The sequence below is a fragment of the Meriones unguiculatus genome, chromosome 6 (assembly GCF_030254825.1).
Source record: "Meriones unguiculatus strain TT.TT164.6M chromosome 6, Bangor_MerUng_6.1, whole genome shotgun sequence".
NCBI lineage: Eukaryota > Metazoa > Chordata > Mammalia > Rodentia > Muridae > Meriones > Meriones unguiculatus.
Genome location: NC_083354.1, coordinates 49,835,569 through 49,849,349, shown reverse-complemented (window position 1 = coordinate 49,849,349; position 13,781 = coordinate 49,835,569). Strand labels below are relative to the sequence as shown.

General features: G+C 46.7%; 1 protein-coding gene across 1 annotated transcript in view; it reads right to left on the bottom strand.

The window, feature by feature from the left end:
- The window catches only part of Pccb (propionyl-CoA carboxylase subunit beta), a 53,169-nt gene extending 42,269 nt beyond the window's left edge, over nt 1-10,900 (bottom strand). The window contains exons 1-4 of the mRNA XM_060385436.1: nt 10,591-10,900; nt 7,991-8,110; nt 5,957-6,025; nt 3,300-3,356 (exon numbers count right to left, since the gene is read on the bottom strand). Coding sequence (XP_060241419.1) covers nt 3,300-3,356; nt 5,957-6,025; nt 7,991-8,110; nt 10,591-10,827 — 483 coding nt within the window. The 5' untranslated portion in view covers nt 10,828-10,900. The remainder of the gene's footprint in view (nt 1-3,299; nt 3,357-5,956; nt 6,026-7,990; nt 8,111-10,590) is intronic.
- Nucleotides 10,901-13,781: the final 2,881 nt, after the last annotated feature.

Genomic DNA, 13,781 nt, shown 5'->3' with positions numbered 1-13,781 from the left:
CATTTTCGGCAGGTGGTGCTGTCTACCTGCTGAGTTTTACAGTCTGGATGGTACTTCCATCATGGAGTCAGTTGTGCTAAGGTCTGGGGACCTGTCACACTAGGAGACAAGTTCCTCCTCTGGATGCTACTAAAGGCTTTAGCCATTTCTCTCACAGCAGGAGATTAATAAGCACGTTCACATTTGGAGTCCATTCTTTCAACAGTCAGGTACCCAGAGAGGGGGAGCATGGGTGTTTCTTTAGAACAGGTTCTCAACCTTCCTATTTCTGCGACCCTTTAATACAGCTCCTTTTGGGGTGGTGACCCCCCAAAATTAAATGTTATGTGACCATAAAATTCTTTTGTTGCTACTTCATAACTGTAATTTTGCTACTGTTATGAATCATAATGTCAATATCTGATATGCAGGATATGTGATATGTAACCCTTGTGAGAGGGTCATTTGACCCCCTGTAGGTTGTGAACCACTGTTTTAGACCATTCATCCCAGTCACAAGATCACTTAGCACACACGCCTGGTGAGACCCAAGTTAGAGCCCCAAGAACCCACTATGTTAGGCACGAACCAGCTCCTAAAAGCTGTGCTGTAACGACACACAAAGGCCGACACACCTCACACTCACACGCGCTCTCTCTCTCTCTCTCTCTCTCTCTCTCTCTCTCTCTCTCGTGTGTGTGTGTGTGTGTGTGTGTGTGTGTGTGTGTGTGTGTGTGTGTGTAGAATAGCATGGTGTTTCCTGGAAACTGTTCTCCCTGTACTTTTCCAAACAGGAAGCAGTCAGCACCTGGATTTTAAGCCCCACAATGCCTGGGTTCCTCATGGAAGACAAAGGACCAGCTACGTAGCAAAGTCCCGGGTTTTGCACTGTTAGAAGAGAAGAGGCTGGGAGTACAAAGCCTGGACTGTGACTCTCTTTGGTGGCCAATTTCAACCCAGTGACTCCTAAGAAACAACTGGTGGCAGACAGAATGGCACAGGAGTCTGTCTGTGAAGGTGCACATTGGCCCGTATGTTAACCTGAGGCCAGGCTCACTGGGACAGACTTTCCTCCTGTGTCAACAGTCCTGACAGCTTCATATGCAACATCCCGACAGCCCTACACGGTTTACCAAGTACCCTTCCTTCCACCGTCTCATTTAACCGTTACAAACGAGGCAGTACAGAGAAAAACCAGGAAGGTTTAAAGATAACTGGCTAACCAGACTGTAGTGGCACACACTTTTAATCCCAGCACTCTGGAGGCAGAGGCAAGTGGATCTCTGAATTCGAGGCCAGACTGATGTATAGAGCAAGTTCCAGGACAGCCAGGGCTACACAGAGAAACCCTGTCTTGAAAAAAAACTACCAGGGCTGAAGAGATGGCTCAGAGGTTAAGAGCACTGGCTACTTTTCCAGAGGTCCTGAGTTCAATTCCCAACAACAACACGGTGGCTCACAACCATCTATAATGAGATCTGATACCCTCTTCTGGCGTGCTGGCACACATGCAGGCAGAATACTATATACGTAATAAATAAATAAATCTTAAAACACACACACACAGAAGGAGGGACTTTGAGTTTAGGAGTATTTAAGAAAGGAAAAGGAAGGGTCTTTGGCTTTAGCTTTGGCTTCAGCTCCTCAGCTCCCTGGCCTTTTGGCTTTGAGCTAGCAAGCCTTTGGCCTTGGGCTTTTTGGCCTTTTCCTTCTGGGCTGTCAGCTGAGCTAGTGAGCCTTTTGGGTTTTTTCCATCAGGACCTGAGCTGAGAAGGAAGGCCAGCTGGGTGCTTTCTCTGCCTCTCTGAGCTAGCAGGTTTTCACCCTGCATCTGGCACCTGAGTTTTTATTGGTAAAATAAAACAGTTCGGATTTTCATTTTTTAAAAAAACAACATTCTATCACAGAGCTCTAAGCTCAGCCCTCTGGACTGTTTTTAAAATACCTTCATACAGGAGCTGAGAGATAGCTCAATGGTTAAGAGCTCTTGCTCTTGCAAAAGACCCTGATTCAGTTCCCAGCGGCTCACAACCACCTGTAGCTACAGTTCTAGAGGACACAACACCTTCTTCTGGCCTCTGCAGGCACCAGGCACACACAGTTTACAGTCATACACATAGGCAAAAATAAACAAACCCTTTTAAAAAAATTCTCATGTAATCTTTGTACTCTTTTTAATTTTAGTGCCTGGACTCTGTCTAGATCTGAAATTCTTTTCTTGAGATTCTCAAGGTGGCTGTGAAGCAATACATGATCTATAAACTTGAGTTTTACAAAGTTTATATTTTTACCTGCACTAACTCTAGGCACTGTGTAACACATCCTTCACTTATGAACACATACCTGTGCTTTTGCTCTTAATAGAAACCAGATGCTTCTGGAACATTAAAGTTGCTGAGCTCTAGAAATACTTTTACTCAAAGCTCCTTTCAATGACACCTGTCATAAGATCCACTGCCAAATCTCATTATGTACTACACTAAATAATATATATATTAATGAGCTAGGCATAATGGAACATGTTTTTAACCCTAGCACAGGAGGCAGAGGCAGGTGAATCTCTGGGGTTGAGGCCAGCCTGGTCTACAGAGTGAGTACCAGAATAGCCAGGACTACACAGAGCCTTATACCCTGTCTTTAAAAGCCAACATACATCACAAATGTGCTTTTGAATGCTTTCAGTTCTCACAGGAAGAGGCCAAAGGAGACTATCAAGTGTCTCCCTCTACCACCGTCAATCTTATTTTTTGAGACAGGGTCTTTCAATGAATCCAAAGCTCACTGTTCTGGCTAAGCTGGCCAGCCAGCAACTTCCAGGATCTGCCTATTCCCTGAAAGCTGGGGTTACAAGGACATGTAGTCATGCTTGGCTTTTATGTGAGTGCTGGGGATTTGAACTCAGGTCCTTTTATTTTCATACCAAGTACTCAAACTCACTGCACCATCTCTCCAGTCCTCAAGCCTCGTAATCTTTGATGTCATTTTAAGCATGGAGAAGTGCGAGGGTTGCCAATAGGACAGGTTCCCACATATAATCCCAGTAATTAGGCAGGGGAAGGCAGGGGGACCAGGAGAGACGGGAAGGGGCACTGGGGAAGAAGAGAACAGAATGAGTGTGGCTATAGACTTCACCAAGGTCAAGGAGATAGTACAGAAATATTTTAAGAAAGGAACGAAGACTCCCTTCTAGTCAGTACTGTACCTTGTACAAATCTGTTCTACCTCAGAGGTAACTCGATTCATTGAACCCCCTGATTACTCAGTGTGTACTACATAAACTGATTGGAACACTGGGCTTATTTTCAATATTGAATACTTACTTTGCAGATCTTTTGAGCATGGGCTCCTGACAGACTGCCTCCAAAAACTGTAAAATCCTGAAAAGAAAAACAATTAAACCAGCAGGTAAAATATAATCACTAGGCAAAGCTCAAGACCCAGTAGAAAGAAATGGGAAACTCACATTGTCAAAGGCATTTCAGATGTTGAGAAAAATAGAAAAAAAAATCCCTCTTAACTCATAGATTATCCCCCAAGATAGTTAATAAATATCTTAAAGAGAGTTTGTTTAGGATCAGGGTCAAAAGGCTTAGTCTTTGCTCTGAGGCAGTAGCTGAGGCAGGATTAACCCTGTTGGCAGATTCTGCCAGTGTTGAGCAAACACATCCACTTCCAGGTGGTATGTTGGATTCTGAAAAAACGAGAAGAAAGGCAGAGTCCCCAGCCCTGTCTCAGAAACCCTCACACTAGGGCTGTCTTACAAGCAGGAAGACAGTAGCAGCAGGCCAGCTGAGCAGAACTGGAGGCACAGGGTGCCACATGATTGGGAGGAAGGAAATGGAAGCGCACACCTGCAGAGGGGGCGACCAAGAAGAAACCAGGGAAAGTGGGGGGAGGGGGGCTTAAAACAGGACTAAGCCTGTGTAAAAAGAACTCAGAGGGCCCCTCCTTCAGCTTGAGAGGAGAAAGGGTAGCCCTCTAAAGAAGCCGAGGCAGAGACATCCAGAATCAGGGTCACTGGCCTGAAAGAAGGCAAAGGTGAGGATTAAAACCAGAGACTGGGCCTGAGGAGATGGCTCAGAGGTTAAGAGCACTGGCTGTACTTCCAAAGGCCCTGAGTTCATTTCCCAGCAACCACATGGTGGCTCACAACCATCTACAATGGCATCTGGTGCCCTCTTCTGGCATGGAAGCAGAATATTATATAAATAAATAAATCTTTAACACAAAACAAAAACAAAAAAAAAATAAACAGAGACTGGAAGCTAGAGCACTGAATGAGCCCTGCTGGCTCCTCCTCTGCCCCTCCTCACAGGGCATGCTGTCAGCCCAGGACCAAGGGAAGAGGGATACTTTTCCGGAAAAACAGAAAAGCCACCTGCGGCAGTATCCCAGAGATCACAATGAAGAAACTGGCTGACTACACCCTAAGTCTGGTGGCCAGCCTCTTTCAAATGCCCAGCTTCCCTTCTCACTTCCTCAAACCTGGAGAGCACCTCCTCGTGAAAAGAGCCCGGAAAAGTTCCTCCTTGTAGCCCAAAGCATTTGCCTGGCACCTCTTACCCCATCTGTGGTCACCTGCTGTGCCCCATTCTATCCATGAATGCCACCTTTAGAACGGCAGCCCTGTCTTCGTCATCTCCACCTCACTCCAACCTACTCCATGAGCAGAGAAATCACTTAAATATATGATACATTTGAACTTCTGTAATGGCTTTACATAGCCAGCCATCGTGGCCAGAAAAGACAACAATACCACTCTTTGTTCTACCATTTCTATGTTTTCTTTATAGTTTTTGCCCAGCTCTTAAAAACTGAAGGGAAAAAAAAAGGTGATCTTCAACATCTGGCAGCCCCAAAAAGTAGAAAAAACTAGCACACAAAATCACCTGTTTGAATGGCTGCTGAAACAAATCAGCACAAATCCGTGGGCTTAAATCAACACATTTTCATTCTCTCACATTCTGTGGTTCAGAAGTTCCCTCCCAGGAGCCTCACCAGGCTACAACCAAAGTCAGCAGGTCTGCGACCTCTCAGGAGGCTTCAAGGGCAGTCTGTGTGTCTTTCCTAAGCTTCTGGAGATGTCCCATTCGTCATCTCAGAATTCTCCTCCTCTGTTTTCAAAGCCACAAACAGCAGGTGGAGATTTCCTCACACTGCATTGCTCTGACCCCTCACCCACGTTTTAAAGAGCCCATGACTGCATTAGGGCACCCAGGTAACCCAGGCCACACTAGCGTAAGGGTCGGGTGATCAGAAGCTTGATCCTTTTTTACCATGTCGCGTAACACCCAGCTTCTGAAAATTAATATGTGGACATGCAGGGCTAAAAGGATGGCCCAGTGGTTAGGAAAACTGGCTGCTCTTCCTGAGGATCCAGGTTTGATTCCCAGCACCCACTTGCTGCTCATAAGCATCTGTAACTCCAGCTCCAGGAAATTCTGACAGCCTCTTCTGGCCTCCTCAGATGCCAATAACAATACATAACAATATGATATAGCTTTATTCTGCCTCCAAGGTCTACCTCAGGGCTCAGTGAACATCACCTTCATCTCTCTTAATGAAACCTCACAAAATGTGTTTGGGTACTTTCTGAAGAGCCCAGGGCTCAGGGACCCATGCTTCTAAGAGTCAATGTCTTCTACACAGGCTGCATGGATCCTCTACCCAGCCCAGGACTCCACACCCCGAAGCCACACAACACCGTCAGAGGAATCAACTCATTCTTCCAACAACTTCACACAAACCTACTGCCCTGCCCGCACCTCCCAGACAGAGAAAAACAAAGGCCTCTTCCTTCCTAAGAAGAAAACGGCATTAATACTACATACGAACATGAAAAACAGAAGGCAAATCTGTCATATAAGCAAGATTTCATTCCTCCGAAATTGTCTTTTTTTTTTTTTTAACTTTTTAAAATAGTTTGATCCCAGCTCATTCTTGCAGGAAAGCCTTATTTGCTGGAGGTAGAACATACCTGACTGAAGACATAAACCAATCGTCCATTGATTCGGCCTCGTCCAGTGACCACGCTATCTCCAGGAAACTACCACAGAAGTGGAAAAGTAAAGGTCAGGAAAAAAAAAACAAAAAAAACACAAATATGCTTGGCGTGGTAGCACATCTTTAATTCCAGATCTTAGAAGGCAGAGGCAGGTGGATCTCTGTGAGTTCGAGACCAGCATGGTCTACAAAAATGAGTCCAAGACAGCCAGGGCTACACAGAGAAACCCTGTCTCAAAAAAAGAAAAACACCCAATACTTCTTTTTTGAGATAGGGTTTCTTTGTGTTGTCTTGGCTGTCCTGGAACTAGCTCTGAACACCAGGCTGGCCTTGAACTCACAGAGATCTGCCTGCCTCTACCTGGTGAGATTAAAGGCATGTGCCACCATTCCCCAGCACAAATACTTCTTATAGTGAAGTTGGCATCATGCCTTAATAAAAAACAAACAAAACTCCAAATTATCTAAGGCTTGGTTTGAAGAAGGCTCAAAGTAAAAACCAACATAAATAAATATAGCAAAATAAATACATAATAATACAAGATACAAAATAAACACACCAAAATAAATAAATAAAAATCTTAAAAGAAAGGCAAAATAACTCTAAGAGGCTTCCAGGGCCACTCCTGCACTTACTCCTTTTTTGTTTTGTTTTTCTGAGACAGGGATTTTTTTCTGTGTAGCCTTGCCTGTCCTATACTCGCTGTGTAGACCAGGCTGGCCTCAAACTCAGAGACCTACCTGCCTCTGCCTCTCTAAGTGCTGGGGTTACAGGCATGCACCACCGCACCCAGCTCCTGCCACTTACTCTTGAGAGGGACATATAAAACATAGCAGAGCTGGGCACAGTAGCACATGCCTAGAATCCCAACAAAAACTAAGAAGGGAGAATCATTACAAGTTTGAGGCCAGCCTCAGCTACACAGTAAGACAAGAGAGAAAGGGCCCACTTGCATATCAGCTTTTCCAGTGTCACACTGGAAAACCCACTCTTTTTCATGGAAACTCAAACATCAGTGTGTCTATTAAGACTCAGATAAGGCTGGAGAGATGGCTCAGAGGTTAAGAGCACTGGCTACTGTTCCAGAGCTCCTGAGTTCAATTCCCAGCAACCACATGGTGGCTCCCAACCATCTATACTAAGATCTGGTGCTGTCTTCTGGTGTGGAGGCTTGCATGCGTGTAGAACACTATATATATAATAAATAAATAATTTTTTTTTTTTTTAAAAAGACTCAGAGCCTGCTGAGTTTGCACCTTTGGTCACAGACAGCAGATATGCTGAAAACTGGACCAGTGAATCTAAAGAGCTCCAGCAGCTCTGAAAAGCAATTTGGTTTTACTGACCTCATGATTCAGAGGCGCCACGTGCATCTGATATGATTCCACTCAGAATGCTAAGCCAAGGGGATCATGAGTTCGAGGCCAGCCTGGGCTACACAGAGATCAAACGTAGGCTGTGTGACATAGTCAGATACATTGAAAAAATAATCAATAAAAAACTTAAACATAAGACTCAATCTTAAGGACAACAACTAGCCAGGAGCAGAGGAGCACACGTTTATCCCAGCACTCAGGAGACAGAGGCAGGTGATCTCTGTGAGTTTAAGGCCAGCCTGGTGGACAAATCAAGTCCAGGACAGCCAAGTCTACATAAAGAAACCCTGTCTCGGGGAAAAAAAAAAAAAAATTGGCCAGCATTTAGACTAGAGCATTTAGACTCAGAACCCATATGAGTTTCCAAACTTTTCATTCTGTCTGATGAGGAATGAAACTCACAACCTGAGCCTTGGAAACTGGACCTGAGTTACACTGCGGAGAATAAACAGCCACCCACAGTCATTTGCAGACAAAGATGCAGACGAGGAAGAAAACAAAACAAAACAAAAAAAAAAAACCTCCCCAGTGTAGCTGAGCTAAAAGCTATAAGGACTCTCTGCTCTGGTAGGAAGGCCAGCCAGCAAGGCACCGGAAGTGCTCACTCCACCACTGGAACAAATAAAGATACCTTATTCTTATCAGCAGCCATTCCGAAGTCGGCACATCTGTGCTCCACAAACATGTCACTCTCCACGAAGCTGCCTGGGTCCAGCAGGAGACTGATCCGTTCCCTGGCAGTTAGCTTTCCCTACAACACAAGGTGATGTCATCACAGACCGTTAACAAGCAGGGGAGATGTGCTGGCAGGAAGGCCAGGCACAGGTCTTTCCTCTTTGCCTCAATGTAAAAGGCTCCGTTCTGTCTGTCCCTGCCCAAGGTGGACAGGGGATGGTAACAGACTTTGTTTCACCCAGGAAGGCAAGGTAGATAGGGTGTTCCAGGAGCCCCTTGCCTGTGGAAGGTAAATCAGAAGGAGGAGAAAAAGATGGAGGCAATCGGGAAACCCAAGGAGGAGAAGGAGGGAGGAAACTCAGGCAGGGCACTCCTCCCTCCACCCCATGGCACTCAACCTTCACAGAGAGAGGCTTTCTCTTCTTCCGTCCTAAATGGGAATCTCTGGGCAAAGACGCTATAGCCGGCAGAGCCAAGATCCCATAGCTGGGAGCCGCTCTTAGGGGGAAGGTGCAAAGAGTGCTGGAGAGCTTGTTTGAAGGGAGGGCTTCTCTGGTTGAGGGGTGTTTGTTTCAAGGACAGAAAGAAAAGAAAATGGCTGGAGATAAGGTTCAGTTGGTAGAGGGTGTGTCTAGAATATGCAAAAGCCCTGGGTTCGATTCCCAGGGCCATATAGACCACATATGGTAGTGAAGGATTATAATCTCAGAGCTAGGGAGGTAGCACAGGAATCATTAGTTTAAGGTCAACCTGGGGTTCATGAGATCCTACCTCAAAAATTAAAGAAAATTCTTCTTACGAATGAAGTTGAAGGACACAGTCCCTCAATCTACCAAGAGACTCCACTCCTTAGGCTCCCCAAACCTCAACTCTTGATAAATTCCTTGGTCCAATGTGCCAAGAAAACAACACACATACATATTAAACAAACAAACAAAAACCCTTCAAATTAGTTATTTTTAAGAACATAGCGAAAGTCAATGAGGTTGTGGAAAATAAATTTACTTTTGGGGAAGTAATCCAACGGATAGATAGATAGATAAATGGATAGATAGATATAGATTGATTGATTGATTGATTGATTTTTAAATATTCATACTTTCTGGTCCACTTTTAGGAAATCTGCCTTACAGAAATAATGGAAAAAAAAAAGGCATGCAAATAGGCCTCCCAACTAAATCAGCTCTGACGGCCAAAACCAACTCTACACTTTTCTTTTTTTTTTTTTTTCATGAGTGCTCTATCTGCATGTACACCTGCACGCCAAATGAGGACATTAGATCCCAGTATAGGTGGTTGGAAGCCACCAAGTAGTTGGTGGGAATCGAACGCAGGACCCCTGGAAGGGCAGACAGCGCTCTTAACCGCTGAGCCATCTTTCCAGCCCAAAACCAACTCTAAAGACCTTATTTAAGGCATCAGGATCTGCCTGGGGAAGAGTGGGCCAATGCTCTTGGGAAGGAATTGAGCAACAGGCCCCAAGAGGGAGTTTACAGGAGCAGTGACAGGCTTTCCCAGGAAACTTAAAGGCCCTTCACCAGGACCCCAAAGTAATTTTGCGTATTGCTCACTGCAAACCTTTCAACCACAGTTACATTCTTAGGTGTCAAAAGGAACAGTTATCCTTGGGCCTTTTTCAGATGCTTAACTCAGAGCATCTAAATCAACATTTGGCCTAGACTTGAGACACAGCTTTCCCCTACACTTGACTAGGGCACGTGTGCCCTTCACCGGAAGCCTTCCCTTAGGCTTCTGGTTAACCCATCCAGCAATTCAGTCCGGACTCACGAATGAGTCAAGGGCACACCGGGCAGGACCTGCTTCCCAGCTTTTTGGGTTTTCTGTTGGTAAATGGCCTCCCCAGCTTATCTCTGAGGTCCAGATGAGGTTCTCGCCTGAGAATCCAGGCAGTGTGTCACGACCTCGGCTGCCCACTCCAGCCAGACTGCAGAGCAGCCTGCACCTGCTTCCTACCCAGCAGATCGATACACGCCCAAAGAGGACAGATCTGAGCTCCTCGGGCACAGGGATCACAAGTCCCCTACACACACGGAGACCCCAGCCCACCCCATGCTGCTGTGATTGTAACCAAGTTATTTCTAATACTCCGTGCCTGGGTTTTCCTGCTTCCACTTAGGGGTGGGGTAAGGGGAACACGCCAAAAAAAACAAAAACAAAAAACAAAAAAAAAAAAAAACTGCCACAAACTCTTTCAGGAGGTGCAAGAATAGTGGGGTCTTTCAAACTGAGAGCCCGTCGTCGATTGGCGAAGCAATCTTGTTTTAACAAGATGGGGGGGGCGGTGTTCTGTTTTTGACACTTTCCAGGGACTAACGTTCCCAAGAGTCACAGCCGGACCTCCCTAAGCACACCGACGCTCAGCCTCGTCCACCGACCACCTAGGGTCCCTCGCAGGCAGCTCTGCAGGTACTTCTCGCCGCGCCCCTCCCAGGCGCCGCGCCGATTGGCTCGGAGGCCCCGGGCACCGTGAGCCCTGCGCGCCGCGATAGGCCGCGGGCGAAGGGGGGCGGGACGCGCCGGCGGCCCCGGACTCACTCGCTTGTGCTGCGCGTCGATGCGGCGCTGGCCGCCGCCCAGCAGCGCGGCCCGGCGCTTCTTGTCGATGCGCTCGTTGACCGAGACGGGCTGGCTGCAGAGGCCCCGGACCGTGGCGCGGAGGCCGCAATCCAGAACGCCGAGCCTCGCTCCAGCCGCCACCGCCCGCATCGCCGCCGCCATTTTTCCTCTGCTAGCGGGCCACACGGACCAGGGCCCCGGAGGACGCATGCGCATAGAGCGTAGCCATTAGCGGGTCTGCGCCTGCGCGTCGAAGCCGGGCCTCTAGGCCCTGGCAGTCCCTGGCGTTCGTTCCAGGCTCACGGCGGCCCTGCAGGGCTGTACCGGGAAATACCTGCCTCTCAGATCTGTCGCTGTGTGCCTACACAGAACAAGGACTTAATCCCTTGCTCTGCTGTGGCCGTCTAAACCCGGGTTTTGTCGAGTCACTACCCCCCCAAAATGAATACATAATGAGCTCTGACCAACTTCTACCAGAGGCTGTGCCAGATTTTGCTCTTACAGTTTAGCCATGAAATAATATGTATCCAGATTTCACAGGTGAGATAACAGAAGAAGAGAAGTGAGTGATATGGAGCCAAGACTGAAACGTTTTCGTGAGCTAGGAATTGAGCCCCTGAGTCTTCTGAGAAGATACTTTAACAGGGAGAGGAGCTGGAGAGCTGCTCAGCTCAGAAGTTAAAGCCTTTGCCAACACGAGTGTGAGGGCTTAACAGTTGGGGGCCCCAAACTCAGTATGGCCAGAGTAATGAGTGCCTGTAACGAGAGCTGCCTAGGTGAGATGGAAGGCAGAAATAAGGGAATATCCGGAAGCTCACGGACCAGCAGGACTGGCATATGCAGCAGCAAACCGAGACGCGATCCTCACAAAAATAAGGTGACCATTGACACCCCAGGTTGTCACGTGACCTCCACAGGCGCACACAGAATGGTGAGGTAAACTTCTTCATGGACCATTGTGTTAGGTGTAAAGGCCACTGTTGAGTAGGGTTTTGCAGTAGGGGGAGGGAGGTTGGCCTCAAGCCTCGGCACAACAAAGACGGGATTTATTGGGGTGGGGGTTCGATGGATGGAAAATTAAGAGGAAACAGCAAGGATAAGGAGCAACGTGACAAGACTTAACACACGGTTTGCCGAAGGCATGCCAGGCTGCTCAGACGTCCTTTGGGAGACAGTGGAGGAGAAACCTTTTCAAATATTGAGGATGATCACTTAAAAAGGGTGGACGATTCCGGCTGACTTTGCAGGATTCTTGGTAAAGCTATACTCTCTATATAAAAGAGTGGACCCGGGATCCAAGGTCAGTTTCTATTCCAGAAAAGCCCAGTAGAGCCTGACCAACGTTTGGTCAAGAAGAGAATCTTGTCAACACAGCGGCTGTGGCATTACCTGAGAGTAAGCAGAAAAAGTAAATGCTCAAACTCAGATTAGTGAATCAGAAAATGGGGGTGGGGCAGGTTTTTTAGACCTTAGCAAATGACCTCTAGTGAGTTCAGATGCTAAAATCTAAGGACCACTGCTCCCTGGCTTCCAAAACTGAACTGTTAATGCTTTCCCATTTGTTTACCCAGCTAAGTGGCAGGTCTTTAAGGCAAAGTACAAGGTGCATATTTCTCATTCTTAGCCTCAAAAAACCTGCCAAAGTTGATTATTAACCCTTCCTAGGTCCAACTCACAGCTAGGACTTCCAAAAAGTTCAAATTCTGGTCTGAGACTCTAAAGTTAATGTCATTTTGTTTATTTATTTTCATTTACTTTTCGAGGCATGTGTGACTTATGTAGCCCTCCTTAAAGCTGATCTGGAATTCACAGACATCCACCTGCCTCAGCCTTTCAAGTACTGGGATTAAAAGGTGTGTGCCATCCCACATGGCCAAATAATCATTTTTGAGCTACCTATGTGCCAGGAGGTTGAACTTTGGCCACTAGTTGTGTTTCTTAGATCAGAAACTGTTTTCCTCAGCATACACAGAGGCTGAATGTGCAAGGTTTGAAGTCTTCCGACTTAGCAAATTCCCGCCCCCCCCCCCCACACGCCTGTCAGACACCTGCGGAGAGTGCTCCTGGCCCTGCTTTAAGGACTGAAATAACCTAGAGAGGTAGACAAGGGGCTGGCTTCCATAGAATTTTAGCAATGCTGTGTGTTTAGATGTGAGATGGTAACAATAATCTAAGAAAAGAGACCTTAAGCCCCAGGCCTCAGGAGGCAGGGGCAAGTGGATCTCTCAGTGTCTAAGGCTAACCTGTCTACTAGGAAAGTCTACATAGACCTTTGCTCGAAAAGAAAGAAAAAGAAATACTGGCTTATTCATATTCACACATACTTGCTTGAACTTGGAGGGGTCGTAGCAATAAGACTATGAAGAGTTGGGCATATCCACAGTTGGAACTTTGGAGGCTGTTAGGTCTCAGAAACACCACAAAGAGCTAACTAGGGTGCCTATTAACACATTAAAGCTGATGCTGGCCAGAAATACCAGCCTCACTCAGTACCTGTGGCTCCTCCCAGCATTGCTCACCCAGACCCCTACCCAAAACCTCTCACTCCCAGGGGCTTGGCTTCCACTACCCTTCCCCAAGCCTGATCCTTATATAATCCTGTCGTATTGGCCAAACAGGTCTCTTGGTCAGCAGCTCCTCTCTTGCTCTCCTTTTTTTCCCTCTCAGCCGGCCATGTTAACCTGGGCTCTTCCCTCTGCCTCCTCTCTCCCTTCTACCTACAATAAAAATCTTCTCCGTACTTCAGGAGTAGTCATGTCATCCTCCTCCTCTTATTTCATTATTTCATTCAGAGGGGAGGGTCTCTCTTGTTTTAGAGTCTCTTGGAGGTCCAACTCCTGAAGCACATGCTGTACTATTAGGATTCTTTACCTCTCCTTGCAGATAGAGAAGCAGGGACTACAGCTGGCTGGCTCACCACTCTGCCCCAAATTTAGAACAATCCCTAACAGATAGGAAGCTTTTGGAATGAATATGGGAAGTTGAATTGATTTGACAAATAGGCAACAACTGCATGAGTCTGCAGGTTTTTCAATTCCTGTACTTGCTGTCAAGTTCTGTTGCAGTCTAGTTTCCTCCAGGCAATCTACTTGTTTCCTCCTTCTGGCTGGCCTGGGTAAACAGGGAAGCAAGGAATATATATGCATATATAAAATGTGTGTTTGTTATTG